Below are 18,356 nucleotides of genomic sequence, written 5' to 3'. Positions count from 1 at the left end.
CACTGCCTGACCATAGTGCCAGATGTGGACGTCCGCAGCCAGGGGAGGGGGTAAGCCACATGCGGACAAAAGCGGACAAAGGGGTGGTGGTGGTGTAGGAAAACAGGTATTATCTGCGGACGTCCTTTATGGACAACCCCTAATAAGAATATTTTCAGGATTGGCATTATGGCAGCCTCATGGATACAGAGTGGCACCATTTTCATCCTAGACCAACTAGATCTCATTATAAAACATTTAGTAAATAGTCCATGTCAATATAATTATCTGTTCAGGAACAATATCAATAACATGATTTCAAGATTGTTGGAATGGTGGTCAATAGGACCATCCAATATGGGCACCATTGTAATTTAGGAACAACTAGACCTTGCCTGAATAAAAATGTTATAACAAGTATTACGAGATCCCTATCAGTGGTGTAACTTGTGTTGTAACTACTTTAATGGTTAACATTTAAATAAACATTTTATACTGTGTAGAGTACATTTTTATATGTGTGAATTAAACACTAATTTGCAGGAGTTATGTTGCAAGACTGGTCTCCAGGTGTGTCAATTTAACACCAGTCTGTAGGAATTCTGATACATCACTGGTCTCCAGGTGTGTGAATTTAACACTAGTCTGCAGGAGTTCTGATGCATCACTGGTCTCTAGGTGTGTGAATTTAACACTAGTCTGCAGGAGTTCTGATACATCACTGGTCTCCAGGTGTGTCAATTTAACACCAGTCTGTAGGAATTCTGATACATCACTGGTCTCCAGGTGTGTGAATTTAACACTAGTCTGCAGGAGTTCTGATGCATGACTAGTCTCTAGGTGTGTCAATTTTTATAAGTTCTTTTCATCTCTAAGGATCTATCTGATTTGTTATTTAGTTTAATTAACCTGAAATGTAAAGAGACATTCATATTTTCAAAATATGTTTGAAAATAAGAACTAACATACCGATGAGTTCGAGAGACAGTTTTCCTTTCTTCTTAAACTCAACCCATTTGTCAGCAACAGCTGGGATACTTCTCAGGACAAACATCTCAGCAGTGATGAGAGACTTGAGGGCATCAATCATCCATTGTGGGTCCAAAACAATGTTCTCTTTCAATATGTCGATGCTGTGGATGGTACGCAAAAGACTATATGATACACAAGATATAATCCATCAACTTGTGCTTTTGTTTCAGATTAAATGAAAACAATGATTCATAATTATAAAATCATGAAACACTCTGACCTTACTTACATGCAAGATGTAAGTAACTTGGCAAAGAAGTCTGATGGAAAATCACATACAGACTAAAATACATCTTGCAATCTATAGTACTCAACACAAAGTATCAAATAAAGGTTAGAGTTACCACTTTTACACGGTGCACAACAATGAGAACCTTTCAGGATGTATACAAACAACATGCATACCCATCAAGATCCTTTCATTTCTAGTGTATCTCTTCCAGGAAAGTATGAAACTTTATGTATACAACCAACATGCATACCCATCAAGATACTTTCATGTCTAGTGTACCTCTTGCAGAAAAGTATGAACCTTTATATATACAAACAACATGAATACACATCAAGATCCTTTCATTTCTAGTGTACCTCTTCCAGCAAAGTATGAAACTTTATGTATACAACCAACATGCATACCCATCAAGATCCTTTTATTTCTAGTGTACCTCTACCAGCCCAGTATGAAACTTTACTGATGACACTATATAAACTACAGGTATACCTTCAGGCTCATTTCATTTCTACTGCATCACTGCCAGCCTGTATGAAACTTGATATATACAAACATGCATACCTATCACGATCCTATGATTTCTAACGTATATGTACAAGCCACAATAGGATACTCTCTCTCAGACCTAGGAGAAGTGAATGCAGGACAACTCCACCAGTCTGTTTCTCTTCAACCACAACACAAGACGTGTATGACGTTTATAACACACAAATCAATAAAGTTGTATATCATAATCTAGTACATATTATTTCCCTTGTATAATGGCCATAACATTATCATAGTCTTAATTTTCTGGACAAACTCATTATTACTATTAGCACAATGTTATTTATCTTTTAGCATACCACTTTTTGGAGGATGACATTCAGTAAAAACTTTTTTAAGATTTTATGTTTGAATTCAAATGCTAACCAGATGAAGTTTTCAAATAATAATTATAACACATAATTAAACTGGCATCAAAACAATATCATGTTGTATGGAATTAAGTGTGTCAAGTATGTGAGGCTGGTACTCTGATCGACTCTGAGAGACCAGAAACTTAGGAAGTCTCTAGGACTGTGTAACTAAGGTTTGAGTTAAGCAATTTAGTTGGAATAATAGTGAACTGAACTGAGCTCATGAAGTTGTGATATTAATGCTCACAATAAATTGGACAATATAGTATCTTATGAAAACTTAATAAGTTATGTTTATGAGCTGCTGGTTTAAGCAACTATTACACTGATATGAATAGACCGTTGGATACTATCAAGTCAGCAAGGACACTGCTCGGGGTATTACACTGATATGAATGGAAAGTTGGATACTGTCAAGTCAGCAAGGACATTGCTCGGGGTATTACACTGATATGAATGGATCGTTGGATACTGTCAAGTCAGCAAGGACACTGCTCGGGGTATTACACTGATATGAATGGACTGTTGGATACTGTCAAGTCAGCAAGGACACTGCTAGGGGTATTACACTGATATGAATGGACCATTGGATATTGTCAAGTCAGCAAGGACACTGCTCGGGGATAATTGGATATAGTAGCTCCTTAAGAATGTTCCTGGGTTACGTTATTGAACTGCTGAATTATGGAATCGTGACAAGGAACTAAACTGAGCATGTTAAGTTGGTCAGGAAAACGGGTACAAAGATTTGAAAATTTTAGCAGTTTTTTGAAAAAGTTTCAGTTATGTTTACGAAATGATGAATTAAACAATAGTAAAATGCAAAAAAAACCACCCAAAAACATACTTATAAACCCACAACTCCAACAAGCACAAGTAACTATGACAACAGTAAGCAGATCATATTGAATTTTCACAGATTCTATCTAAAATTATAAAGGTGGAATTTTACACATTATAGCAAAATTATAGCTCATATAAAATTGTAATTCTGTCTTGTCAAATACACATGTTTACCAACAATACTAAAATTATGATATCTGAACAAGAATCAAGTCATGAACTTTTATTAAAAGTGTAATTAAACCCAAAAATGCAACTGATTTCTTCATACTTTCAGCATGGAAAAATTAATTCTGATTTCGTAAAACACAGTAACAAAAGCCAGCATTATTTTGTAATACATGCAGTTTAAAATCTTAACTGATCAAAACAATTTGTCAAAAAGTGTTGACAAAACATAAAATCAGCTCTGGGAATAAAACCAGCCGAGATAAAATGCCAAACGTATGAGGCAATCCCCATGCACATGACATAAAATACTGAGATGGATTACCTTTTAAATTAATTGATCTAAATAACATACCCAAATTAGGTTCTGTTTAAATGAAACAAAGCAGAAGGAAACATACCAGTCTTAAATTATCAAGGAAACTAGTAATCACGTTTATCCTGCCATTCTCTCATAACAGATATGTTAATGTGTGATGACCGCATAAATTTAGGTGGCAGGGTCCAGTTTTGTAAATTGGCCCCATGGTAAATTTCTTAACTTAAGGCTATGGTGTGACTTTTTCAGCAATATTTGCATACTATTTAAAGATATGCATATATTTGTGACCTAGGTGGCTTGGATGACAACTATTTTCAGTTGTATCAACCTGTTTAGTACACACCGTTTTGCAGAATTGTCATCTAGAAAATGGGCTTGTGTTTGCACTGTGAGCATCACAGGGTGTCAAAAATGACATCCAGACAAGAAAAGTGCAGGTAGAAATTTGGGGTTGTTGGGGTGCATGAACTTCTTCTGCTATGAACTGCCACTGACTTCTCTGATCAAGTGGCTAATACTCTTATGCTTTGTTTTAATATAGGCATCTAAACATATGGACTTTTTTATAATTCACTTGTGTATTTGATTTTGTATCATTTTTTTAATACTAGGTCACTGATTGCTGCATTAAATTTGTACATAAAAACTGGCCCCTGACCCCTTAAATACAAGTCATCTCCATTCTGACTTATTACCTTCCTTTGACTCAGTAAGAAAATGCTTTTATTTGCTCAGAGGGGAAACAACACACAACCTCACCTGAAGTAAAGGACTGTCCCAATATCGTGATGAAATCGAAGAAACAAATCGAGTTCATCTATAGATATTGGAATACCTCCTGTCTGGTTCAAGTCTTTCAATAGGCTGAGAGGAATCACCTGTAGACACAAAGGAAGGTTACGATTACGTTTCATATAGGTTATTTTTTTCTTCATTAATTTGATACTGGTTATTTTCTTTTGAAGAAAATATAGTTTTCTTTCATGAACTTCGTTTGCATATTGACAAATATCACAAAATATACAATTATGTGAAAATATTTTCATTATCATTAAAATGGAAAAATGAGTCAGTACAAATGTATCATCTTCGAAATGAATGCATTTTATTTAACATAATTTAGTTCCTTCTGATTATGCTGTACAATCATGCCTAATTGTAAAATCTTTGTTTAAACGTCCAAATGTCTCACATATTACATTTGTGTGGAAAAACAAGCATACCCAGCTACAAAGACACCACTATACAGAGTTTCTGACTTCAAATGTGTTTTCAAAGCTCTGTTGATATCAACAAAGTAAAACCTTGTGCTTCATGTAATAGCAAGCAATATGTTCCCAACTTAAGATTTTAAGTTCTTGAAAGTCTATCTCTATCTTATTATCACACTAAAAACCATGATCTCGATCTCTCTCTCAGTACAGCAACCGTAAGAAATATTCATACATTAAAATACCACTGTGTAACTCAGTGAATCATTAAAACGAAAGTCATAATGGTATAATTATATGCAAACTAAGCCACAATTATGACAGACTACAAGCAAATCCTGCCAAATCTACATTATGGAAGAAAGTGATTAAGTTCAATTATCATATCGGACTTTAGTCTAACAAAATAAAAATTAATAATATATATATTAAACACTTTAAAACCTATAAAAATATATGTATTCCCAATATAATTTTGAACATTTAATGCCAGGTGTGATATACAAGACAGGAAGTTGAGAATATGGCATAAAATAAAGGAAAAATGTCATTAAATTTCATTATGTTAAGAACCAATGTAAACTTATTTAGGATAAAGTGTTGGTCTCCATACCTTGTGAATCTATCACATATTACTGAATACGAGTTATTCCTCTAAATCCAATATGTAAAGATGTGTCATATTTTAATCATGTTTGTAAATTTGTACCTTCACTCCAGCTGCCCTCAACCTCATCAGCTCTTGTTCCAGAGGGATCCACCGTGCAGGTATCTTCTCTCCCCAATATGGCTGCTGTGATGCCACCTCTATTATTTTCCTCTTCAAATCCTCTAGTTGTATGTCCACAACAGTGTTGTCAATGGCAAAATCTTCATCAACCAAGTGAAACCTGCTAGGTTTGTCTATTAGACAAGATCGGATGGCTCTGAAGTATCTCTCACAAATTTCACGTACCTCATGATGGCCACTCTAGAAATAAAAGGAGATTCGTAAAATATAAGTAATAGCAATGTCACCTACTTTATCAATGATAGCAATATTTATAGACTGTCCATGCCTATTCATCATAATTTATACATGTTCAAGGGCTGGCAACATCTGATTTTATTCTGAACAATAAAGGGGGAACAACTTTTCAATCTCTCATAGTACTATCCTCGCTTATACTGCAAAATGTGTTTTTGGACACTGTTGCGTACACATTCTTGAGGAAAGGTTTACTTTACTGACATTAAAGAACATAGTTCAATTACAGAGCGCAAGTCTAAATCAAGTTTGACATTAATCAATCACTACACAGTGATCAGTGACTCGGAGTGGTCTTTTCACATTAATCAATCCTGGTTAAAGCTTTGACAATATAAACATAGTTATACTGCTTTGTACATGTAAATGCGTTAATTTATTTCCTTTAATTTGGAAAATAAACATTAGTTGTTTGCTCTATTTCTCATCTTATGCCACAGTACTTGATCCTTCAGCAATAAAATATGGTGAGCAATGTTTAATTCGTTTGGTGTATTTACACTGGTGGCAGCCGAAGTTTTAAGTCCCAAACATAATTACAATGTTTTGGCAAGTTCTCTATCAACGATGATATATAATTTAGAGGTGTCATGATGCAAATGGCTGAACCTGAAGGCAGTGAACCTTAAACTGGCCCTTGTAAGCGCTAAACAAAACACTGGAAAGATGTATTTTCAATACTGTCACTGGTTTTATTCTTCCTTGCAAAATATCTCCATAGAAAACATTGTAAAGAAATCCATTTTCATCTAGGCCCCATGGATGCAGGTCATTTGGTGATAACCCAATCTGAAAGTGACCATCCTTATGTCACGGAATTATATAAATACTTTTATTTATGAAATACATGTACTCAGGTTTTGTTTTGTGTGTACAACCATACTCGATGGTGATTTATGTATATTGTAGAATATTTTAAAGCTATTTCGGTTCATCCTATGCTGCATGTGCGAAGTGCTTTCAATAGGAAAAAGGAATGCTTCCAATGCAAAGACAATCTATGACGATTTCACCTGTGTATAAATGCCTCACCAATTAAATATTTACATTAAGGAATATCTTTAAAGACTCGTGGGACCCCGAGTGACCGAGTGGTCTAAAGTGCTCTCCATCACGGATCACTGCCATCTCATCTCTGTCTGCGTGGGTTCAAGTCTCGGGCTTGGTCAATGTGGATATGTGAGAAAGCTTGCCGGTAGCTTCTCGTGGGTCGGTGGTTCTTTTCGGGGTTTTCCCGGGTTCTTCCTCCACCATTAATACTGGCCGCCATGTAGGGCCTATCGTATGCTGACAAATGGCGTTAAACCCTATAACAACAACAACAACAACAACAATAAGGACTCACATCTGCAGCTGTAGAGCTTACCCAAGTGATCACAGAATGACCAGTGTGATCGGCGTCAACCCTAGAAGTCGACCATAGCAGCTGTGAAGCTGAACTATTACAGCTGTAGAGATGAATAAACATAGTTGCTGGTTGAGTAGCAGGTGATCGGGCATTGCTGACCAAGAATGATGGGCACTTACTGCTTGATTGACCAACCCGGAATACTGACTGCTTGATTGGCAAGTGTGACTGGTAGCCTGGTGTGGTGGTGGTGGAGTGTGACTCCATGCATGTAATTGTTTAGCCGTGGCCTAATGTTTGGGCTTTGTATGACCCAGCGAGTGTTTGGAACTGTAAAGTTAATTTGTGTATCTGTCCCTTTGTGTTTACATAATTTCACTTTTTGAGTGAATACATTTTACTCTATCAGTAAAATACTACATTTCTTTACTATTTGAGTAAAACACATCATCCATTTGTTTTGAAATCATTGTGAATTATTCACCCATTGTGTTTGTACTCTGTAAAGCCATTCAGTCATATTTTCATTATTAAGTTTGTGCGTTTTATGTTAATTGATCCAATATTTGGATCATATACATGCATATATTAATCTAAATTGTCATTCAAGTTGTTTGTTATTAAACATTGTATTTGCATCACCATCAGAAGTGTTTTGTTGTAAATCCAAAATCCCACTCAGTTATCTTGTCACAAATGATGTCAGAAGTGGGATCGTCTCGGATTTAACAGAGCACTGATACTGTTAGAGAAGACAGAATTAGAGAAGGGGAAGATAGAACTGCCTAAAGAAGTAGAGGATAGGAAGTTAGAAAGGGAAAAACAAGTGAGGTTAGAAGATAACTGCAGATAAATGATAGAAATAGGCAGAGAGGGTAAGCAGCAGGGAGGGCGAACAGTCTCTAATTGAATCCCAAAGATTTCTTCGAATAAAAGCTTCCAGGAAACAATTGTTGGGAAAAGTCTTTATTTACCAACATAGAAGCTTCCTTATATGATTAAATATATTAAGTATCATCAAGACAGCACCTAGAACGACCTGGATAAGGCTCCTCCCTGCTGCTGTTAATAGTTAAAATATTTTGTCAAGACCGATCCGATATCGTGTTCGTGGATCATGCAAATTTATCGTTATAAATCCATGCGGAGTTAACTGAGCATGACTAAATAAATGTTTTAACTTAATAATATCCATGTCACTGTTACACCAAGTTTGGTGAATATTTCTTAACATGTGCGTGTCAACGCCGTAAAAAAACAGCCAAAATATTACAATTATCTCTAATTACCTTTGGAATTTTTTACCGTTGAGTCACATAAATAACATCAGTATTTTTATGTCGACCACGAGAAAATATCCTTGCAGGATTCAATTGTTTGTCTAACATTACGTCGTTGTACACTACTAAATTATTGATACTTCCATCAAGATCATCAACAGTGATGCATCATTGATATCGGTAATAAATTCAATATTATCATCATTATTTTGATTTAGTAATCGCGCATTCTCGTTAAAATCTTTTAATACTTCATAACATCGCTGATAATCAACTGATGGTACAACTAAATATAATTTATCCCATTTTAGCCACCGCATTATCAAATTTAACAACAACTGTGTTTTACCCAACCCAGATGACCTATTATTATCATTCTCACAGAATTTGGTAACGCCGCGTGATGTTTAACTGGTTCTTGTTTTTTTTTTTTGTAGTGGAAAAAGCAATTACATTCATGATATAATTATACCCATGGATTTATATTGCGTAAAATGTCGCTCGCGTACTCCAACAATAGGAATAACTACGGTTGTCACGCGCAATAACAGATCGGCCGCAACAGGTACATGTGCCAAATGTGGCACAAAGAAATTCAGATTTATTTCATCTGGACAACGAGCAAAGCCGGCCAAAATAAAATCAATTTTAAAAAAAAGGGCGGTGATGTTGCAGCACAGTTAGTAAATTTACCTGGTGTTCCCTGGGCGAAGTTTCCAGGACAAAAACATCTTCTAGGACATAATTATTGTGGCCCAGGAACCTGACTCGATTTTAAACTTGATGATCACGATAGACCAAAATTAAATGAAGATCCCGTAAATGCCATAGATAAAGCCTGTTCTGTTCATGATATTGCTTATCGAAGCAATGATCTACAACATGGACACCTCGCGGATGTAAAATTGATTCATATGCTAAATTCTATTCATAATATATCTATCAGAGAAAGATTAGATAGTTGGTTAATTAATACTGCGATGGAAAGTAAATTAGCGCTAGGCGCTGGTTAATTAATAATATGGAATCAATTTATTATTCTCCAGTTGGATTTTGGAAAGGTAAAGCGGCAATTAGCAAACTTGCCAAAGCCGTTCGAGTAAAGATTCCCATTGCAGCATTGTGGTTATCCAAACATGCTGTGTGGCAAATTTATCTTCCGCTGCCTAAACGAATCGAACACGTACATTTTGACGTTAGTGTCCCTAATGAAGTTCATCAGGCCAATATTATGCTTCTGCCACATGATATTGTTGGCCAAAAAACATACAAGTATGTGTTAACGGTAGCTGATATCGCAAGCAGATATAAAGAAGCAGAACCGTTAATAACTAAAACCGCCACTGCGGTTGCAGATGCATTTAGTACAATTTATCAACGAGGATCCTTAAGATGGCCAAATTTACTTCAAGTTGATCCTGGCAGAGAATTTTTAGGTGCGGTATCATATTTAATGAAACAAAATAATGTCAGAATATGGTAAATTGTCTCGAATCATTTTTCTGATATTTCCATAACATTATACAATTACAAATTGCACAGTGATTATTCTGTTGTTGTTTTAACGATATTACAAAATCAACATCTAGGTCAAAATTGTAATTATGTTTTTTATCGTATTGTTTATAGCTGGATAATTTTTTCCTAATTACATCATCGTCAAGGTCATCGTTAATTATCAGCGAATCTAAACTGATTCGTCTCAATTGAAATATTTTTCTAACGCTAGATACAGCTAAATAAACTAAATTTGACCACTCTATGCAAACATCGACAATCCAAACAACTATATCGCAAATAGTTAATCCCTGCGATGAATGAATTGTCATTGCATATCCTAGTATCCACGGAGAGTTCTCCACGTTTAGTGCTTCTTCGACGAAATCAATATTAACGGCTACAGTATCATTCAACACTAAATTCTTTTTTCCTTGTCCCGGCACATCAACGTCAATATTTTGTCGTCGCGTATCAGCTGGTCGATAACCTAACGGCACAGGTAATAATGGAAATTTTTCTCGTTGTAGTTGAAATAATTCTTGTTGAAGCGTATCTCTATTTTTCTATTAGCAACTATCAAATCATTTGGTCTCCACGTGGATAAAACGTTCTTCATTGATGTTTCTGAGATTATTTCGCGCATAATTGTACATTGAATTTTATTTGGCTGCGATCGAATTAATTTCTTAAATTCACTTAATTTTACATCAAGTGATCTATAATCGGTGTCAACTTCTTCATAAAAATCAACAAAATTCTTCAGCCAGTTATGAGGAGATTCATCATCAATTGGACTTGGTTGGCCGTGATCGCCGCACATAATTATAGCAGTATTTTTCAGCAATAACCAATCTTTTATTAATATATTTTTCTCCCATCCTCAAAGAAGTCCACACACCGCCGCAGTATTTGAAGAAACTGATAAGTGCATGAGTTAACTCCTCGCTGCTTCATTTCCGTGGCTAGTCAGTATTTTGGCATTAAAACAATCAAGTCAGAATTTTGAAAAAATTCAATTACTCGTGTTGTTTTACCTGAACGACCTGGCCCGTTCACGTAGACAGTTTTATGTCGCGATATTGGATCGTACATGGACGGCGACGACGAAATTTCTGATATTTCACCACGATGATATTCATCTTTGTCCCCAATATCAGCTGATTCACAAAAATCAAGAATATCTTCGTTTTTTATTCTCCAAGTGCTTATGAATCATTGCCGGTTAATGTCGAAACCGCATCTAAGTATTTACTATCAATATAAAATGAATCAGTAGCTACTCTAACTGCGCCATTGGGAAATGTATTTATCATCAAAAGTAAATTTATGCTTACATACGTGAGCATCGATGATCTTAAATGCGTGTACTGCTGAGATTCTCCGTCGACATAACTGACAACGGTGCCTAATTTTACTCCATCAGCGAAATAAATATTTTCTCGATCACAAAATATATTTTTGTGATGCGGTATCAGCAATTATAAAATCTAATCCAGCATCATCCATGATTAATCTAGAATGATGTCGTTGATGATCATACGCACCATCTTGGGTAAATTTACCAATCATTTTTCTACCTAAATCTTTTGCTGTTTTTTCGTCATGATCCATTGGCAACCAAACTGATGTTTGTTTTTATACAATATAATTGCTTGACTGACTATCAACGATGTTAATATCGCTGTATCTAGCATATATCGTAACAGCGCTGCATGAACCCAACGTCGCTCTGAATAGTGTCTACCAAACCAAACAAAACAGATTTTATGAAGATTTTTATTAAATTCAAATGATACTACACGAGCGAATCCTGTTATGGGAAAATCTGGCAACGGACCATTAATTGATACTCGCATCATTTCGCTGTTAGGATGTCCAAATTGAGCAAAACACTCGCCTAACCCTTAAAAAGTTCCAGGATAACATGCAACCATGTCAACGGATATCATGTCCACGTAACTGTGTTTAGTGTTCCATAAACTGCCGTGTCCGTGTTCGACACAACTCATCTGAACATCTTTGAGAAATTCGCCTCACGTTGGTTTCCAAAGATTTTTTTCCTAGCAGCGTGAGCAGCAACTGATGGAACAGTAAAACAATTAACTAGTAATTGTTCAGAATTTATTGAATATTTTTCTGCTAGTTCTTTCAACGTGTCATGTAGTGATTCATTCCTGTATAATTCACCGCTAGGCCTTACAAATTGATCATATTTGTCCTCGCTGCGAAACAGCCACACGGACACCAGATCAGATTTACTTATTTTGTAAATAAAATCAAATATGTCTGAGGAATAAAACTGAACAACACGATCTCGCGGAAATATCGTTACCGCAGATGTCCACGCATGAGAATTATGATCAATTATTATAATTGGTGCTCCTCGAGATTTACTGTTTCATATAAAATTTCCCCCGATAACGGTTTAGCTGTCCTTTTTTGTTAACATAATTTCACTTTCTGAGTTAGTACATTTTACTATACGAGTAACATAGTACATTTCTTTACTATTTGAGTAAAACAAATCATTGTTTTGTTGTGGAAACATGAATCATTCACGCTTTGTGCTTGTACTGTGTAAAGCCATTTATTCACATTTTCATTATTATGTCCATGCATTTTATGCTAACTGATCCAATATTTGGAATATATACACGCGCACATATCAATCATAATTAATTGTACATTCAAGTAATACATTATTAAACATCGAATTTGTATCACTATCAAAAGTTTTCTGTTGTAAATCCGAAATCTCACCAGGTTATCTTGTTACCACATACAAACGGAATAGTGATAATATTTTCAAGAGGTCCACAATTATAGCCATATTGGATTTCAGATCAGTATCATTTTTATTCATGTCCTACCAAGTCTTCTAGTGAAAATATATTGATACGACTTTCCATTTAGGCAGAGTGGTTACAACAATGGAGTCACATTTTATAAATGGAACTAAAACCAAAGAGAATAAAAAATGATCTTCTAGTGACATCCACGTGTCAATGTGACAGACTGCTCAAGGGGAGTAGAGATAACAATATTCTAAAGATAGCACTCAAAAAGGCCAAAATGGATATCAGATTGGCACCGGTTTTAATTAGAACCGACTAGACACAATGAAAAATATTGTAATGAAAACCCTATGTCAACATACCATCCATTCTGGAGGAATAGTGACGATCTTTAAGATCGCCACCATGGCAGCAATGTTAACTCTCGGAATGACACCATTTCCATTAAGGACCAATTCTGGTCAATATTCCATGTTGATCAAGACTTTCCACTGAGAATGGTGGCAATACAATTTTTAAGCTGATAGCTGTTGCAGCCATACTGGCAATGAGATTGTCACGATTTTTATGTAGAACCAACAAGATAAGAAATTGTTTAGTGAAAACCCCATTATGATTTGATGCAGGTCCAACAGGCACCATTTCCATTTAAGATCATGAGATAAATCCATATGTAAAGTTTCATAGAAATTCTCCAAGCAGTTTAAGATCAGTAATGTTAACAAATTTATGCAAATGGACAGACAGACAATGGAAAACAATCAATACCATAAACTCCTCTGGTCTATCAGCAATAGAGCTAAGCAGGCAGACGGGAGAAGATGTAACTCATCCGACGATAATGGCCATAATTTGTACCTGTGAAATTTTATCCACATGTGTTCCCACCAAAATCACTGGAGGGATGTTGGCTTCTGATGATAGTGCACAGGAATGTATAAAGTTTAGCCAAACCTCAATCAGTTCTGAAAATAAATCATAAACAAGAGCAATGTCATTTGCACACTATGCAGCCACTGCAAGTCAATAACTGTTACTATAAATAAATACATTTTATTGCAAAATCCATTCTCTTCTTTCAGGATCAGTGACCTTGACCTTTGATCTTAAGACCCCAAATTTCAATTAACTTTTTTCTTACCCAAAGTGTAAGACGTTCAATGAGTTTGGTCTATGTTATTACTTTACCCCAAATGAAAACCATCTACAGCTGTTGTTTGAAGGATGTGATGTCAAGTTTATGACATTGTGTAAAATAACATTTTTATTCTTTCAGTCTCGATGACTTTGACCTTTGACCTACTGACTTCAAATGAATATGGGTTCCTCCCACTCCAAATATAAACCATCTACATAACATGGTAAACGAAATCACAAAGAACTCAAATTATTGTGAGGAAACCATTATTTTCTTGACTAGGGTTTCTTTAAGCACTTGGATTAAAAAATTGACACAGTATATGGTGGAAACTCAAGTTATTGTGTGGAAACCATTTTTTAATCTTTCAATACCACTGACCATAACCTTTTAATCTTAATATTAATAAAAACAATTTTTATCCTTCTTGCAAGCTACCCACAACTTGATAACCATATATTCTGGAAAATCTGAGTCATTTTGAGGAAACGGACATCTTCGCTGAATAAATGACCTTGACCTTTAAGCCGAAAATCAAGATGCAGAGGGTGATGGACTCAATGTTTAAACATAACACCTTCAAATATTTAAACAATATATTTCATAGGATACCTTGCAATAATTTCAAATATTGTATTGTAAAAACGAGTGATCCAAACAGACTGTATACATGGTCTACACAACACTTGAAACAAAAACTTATTGGTGTTTTTTCTGGACGCAATTCATTTCTTTTCAAAGTTAAAAACATTCTGGTTGATAATGCATTCACTGAGGTGAGTGAGGCTCAATAGATAATTGTCCAGGTCATTTTATCCCTTTACTGAACTAAAATAAATACTGGCACCCAATATAAGCTTGATAATAGAAGAGGTTTTCACATAGTCATCACTCTGAACACATTATTTTACAGACATGAACCGATTTTAGTGACAAGATTGCAAGATCCCTGTGTAAAATGAAATGGCCTTTTTGTGACATGTTCTGGATGCACAAATTGGCATAATGTATCTTTGTTAGCTGTTAAACTCAGCTTCATAGCTTGCTTAAGGTAGAAAATGCACACAGATTTCTCAACATTCCAATTTGCATCTACTTGATGCAGGGATAAGTAGTAAAATTTCCTTGGCAATGGACCATGAATAGGAGGTGTGGTTTTCATGAACCCTGCCTGTATCTGGTTGGTATCCAAACACTGACTTTCAATATAATCTGATTATGGATAGGTATATTTAATTCATAGTCAAAACAAAGCCATCTAGAAGGTGGGATTCTGCATGGAACATTTGTAGATTTCAATACATTTAGTATGGACCAACAGTAACAATCACAGCAAAGATGGGTTGGGGTTGTCAAGGGTTACTATTGATAATAATTCATAACAACATGCTGCTAATGACAACTTCTTATAATAGCAATGACATTTTGCAATACAGTTTCATTAAATTTGCATACTAGTCGGGAACGTTGGGAGATTAGATTCATTACCTTCCTCCAATATTTACAAACATCTTATCTTCCACATAGGAAAGGACACTGATATGGAGTTGGACTAAGATGTAACCACTACTTTACTAATCAGATTGACTGAGCACATGAATTGACTGTACAAATGTATTTAGGGCTATCACCCAAATGATCCACACTGTATCTGAACTGAATCAAGAGTCCTACAACCCTGAAAATTCCAGTAAAAATTCACTAAATTATAGTCAGCTTCCCATGGGTCAGTGTTTCTTACTGGGACTTTCCTGGGTTCTTCTGCCACCATTTATAATGGCCACCATATATATCTCATGCACTGAGCAATGGTATTAAACCCAAAACAACATATCCAATTAGGACCCAATTATGTATTTTTTTCTGTCATCAAGTGTTGGCTGAAATTGTCCAGGTCTACCCTTCATCCCCCCAGATGTTTATCAGTATTTTCAGAATTTTCTGGCTTTTCCTGGATAGAAACAAATCTAATATGTCTCCGTAATTTTTCCCAATATTCCAATTATAACTTGCTGTGTAGAATCTACATTAGTTATCAAGATAAAGATAAGTGCAAAATGAAGTTACATTCCAAATGCAAAGAAGATGAAAACAAATTTCACAGAATAAAATTGAAAGCATATGGAGGCCAAAGTAACTGCCATGCCGAGGTTCAACTAAGTCTGGATTGATACGTTTTCTTTACTTTTCTATTGTCTTTTCTTTCCTCTTGGGGAATAAAACTGTGCTGACTTTGCATTATTGTACAGTTTTTGTTGTTGTTGTTATTGTAGGGTTTAACGCCATTTTTCAGCACAAGATAGGCTATGAATGGTGGTCAGTATTAATGGTGGAGGAAGAACCCGGCAAAACCCTGGGAAAAACCACCGACCCACGAGAAGCTACTATCAAGCTTTCTCACATACCCACATTGGCCGAATCCTAGACTCGAACCCACTCAGACAGACGTGAGATGGCAATGATCCGTAAGGGAAAGCGCTTTAGACCACTCGGCCACTCGGGGCCCATCATTATTGTACAGAATATCTAAGAACATAAGGAGTTTATTATTTAAATCTGGTAGAGTAGTAGCAGGACTTACCATGAACTTTGCACTTCACTATTCCATCACTATCAAAGTAACACTCATCAGCTACAAAATCAGCAAGCTCTTTGCTGACATCTGAAACCAAGAGGTAAATGGCTCGTCTTGTCAGGAATGTCTGGTGTGTAGTGTAAAAGGCATACTGGCCTGCAAAGTCCCAAATTGTCAGTAGTGAAGCTTTTTCTGGACCTTGTTTTAATTTATAAACATTTTCCTGCAACAATTTTAGCATGGCTATCATATTTGAGTCTGACTGACTGGGTTCCCTCTGAGCTAATGCTGAGTGAGCTTCTTCTTGCTGACTAGCAGTTGATGAAAGCTCTTGGCCAGAACCATGCTGAGAAGAACGGAGGTAGAGTACTTCTGATTCCTCGCTTTCAACAGTAATGTGAGCCACTTCATGGCTCATATGAGTTGTCTTTCCTTGAGGAGAAATTATCACCTGTTCATCATGAGTGGCCTTGTCCTTCATTGATTGTTGCTCATTCAGGACTCTGGCAAGGCGCTGTAATCGATAATCCTGTTCAGAATCTGAAAACACAAGAAATAACCAAATACAGCTGAATTTTAAGCTATATCAAGCAACGAAACTATCATTGAAACTGAAACAGTAAATTGGGCTCATTTACATCCCATCCACAAACAAACTGCAAATACTCTGTGAGCAGTTGTAAAACAGACTCTGAAAAAATTCACTTGTCAGGTAAAATTTATTTTGGATTAAGCCATGGTGAAGTCTTGCAGGCAACAGTAATGTAATTGAAGTCAAAACCAAATATTAATCATTTTATTTTATTTTAAATCAAGGATTTCTTTATTAATGTGCAACAGTTTAAAAAAAATTATTTCTCCACCTTGTCAATAAAATAATTCTGATGATTTCTCCCTTGTTTTTCCTGAGCTTTAAGGTATCACAACACAAATTGAGTCATTAAGCTCTTATTGCAGCTCACCGTTGTCCCTATGTAAATAGTATCTTTTTTTCATAAACTTACTTGCAAAAAAAACAGAAAGCAGCATCATTAAAGTCCAAGCAGAAAAAATATTGTTATTATTTATTCCCTGACTGCAGCCATTGTCAACAATACTTTAGTGTTTAACATAAATAAAAATACTTCTGTCAAAATTAAAAATTCTTTGATCTAAAATAAAATAAGTTTGCTTTACTCAGACTTAATGTGTGTATAAAATAATACTGCTTTACAGAAATAATAAATGTTTTATGCATAATTATGGGGTATATTTAGCATCTAATCTTCATGTAATCATTCAGAGAGTCAGGAGGAAAACGTTTTGGACCATATCAAATTCTTGTTGGCCTTGTTTAAAAATTATGATCACTACATATCACCATAGTAGTGTAAAATGCTTTTTAATATTGGACCATAAAGCATCTATCTGAGTGATGTGAGCCTTCCTTCACATATGTACATAGTTTACCACAGTGTGACTATGCCTGTATATAGACCAAGCAAGAGTGCCCGCGTGTATAAACACACACACAAACACATTAGAAATGGTCAAACCTAGTCTCAATCTTATTTAACGAAACCATTCATAAGAAATTTAACATAGGATTCAAAATTAAGATTCTCCTTTTTATGATCTTATTTATTTCAAATTTTACCTTCAGCTGACACAGTCTACAAATTTCGACGGTTATCGAAAATGGGGGTAAAGTGTCCGTTGCCTTTAACATGTTTGATATGACCAAGTATCAATTTCTACTTAACCATTTCAATCCACACGATACCCAACGACGATGGTTAAATTATCCTTTCTCGCAGTTTTGCTATAGCACTGCGTTTAATTTGTGAATTTCTCTTAGTTTATTCTGTAGCTCCCAGCACATGTTCTCTTCCTTGTCATGCGGTCTTCTTCGGTAACGTTCGCGACGTAATACGTGTTCCGAACTGTCATATTTAGCAATTTCAGTAAACATAGTATTTCGATGTAAAATCTTTGTGGAAATTATCTAAATGTGCACGTGGGAAATGA

General features: G+C 35.5%; 1 protein-coding gene across 1 annotated transcript in view; it reads right to left on the bottom strand.

Annotated features, from left to right (window-relative positions):
• The window catches only part of LOC149774367 (uncharacterized), a 90,622-nt gene that overhangs the window by 28,778 nt on the left and 43,488 nt on the right, over window positions 1-18,356 (bottom strand). Inside the window, exons 5-9 of the mRNA XM_089945369.1 lie at window positions 16,356-16,889; window positions 13,495-13,601; window positions 5,396-5,656; window positions 4,235-4,353; window positions 949-1,112 (exon numbers count right to left, since the gene is read on the bottom strand). Of these exons, the coding sequence (XP_089801495.1) occupies window positions 949-1,112; window positions 4,235-4,353; window positions 5,396-5,656; window positions 13,495-13,601; window positions 16,356-16,889 (1,185 nt within the window). The remainder of the gene's footprint in view (window positions 1-948; window positions 1,113-4,234; window positions 4,354-5,395; window positions 5,657-13,494; window positions 13,602-16,355; window positions 16,890-18,356) is intronic.

Source organism: Sinohyriopsis cumingii, unplaced genomic scaffold (assembly GCF_028554795.1).
Source record: "Sinohyriopsis cumingii isolate HCF-2022 unplaced genomic scaffold, ASM2855479v2 utg000305l, whole genome shotgun sequence".
Taxonomy (NCBI): domain Eukaryota; kingdom Metazoa; phylum Mollusca; class Bivalvia; order Unionida; family Unionidae; genus Sinohyriopsis; species Sinohyriopsis cumingii.
This window is presented reverse-complemented; position numbering and strand designations above follow the sequence as displayed.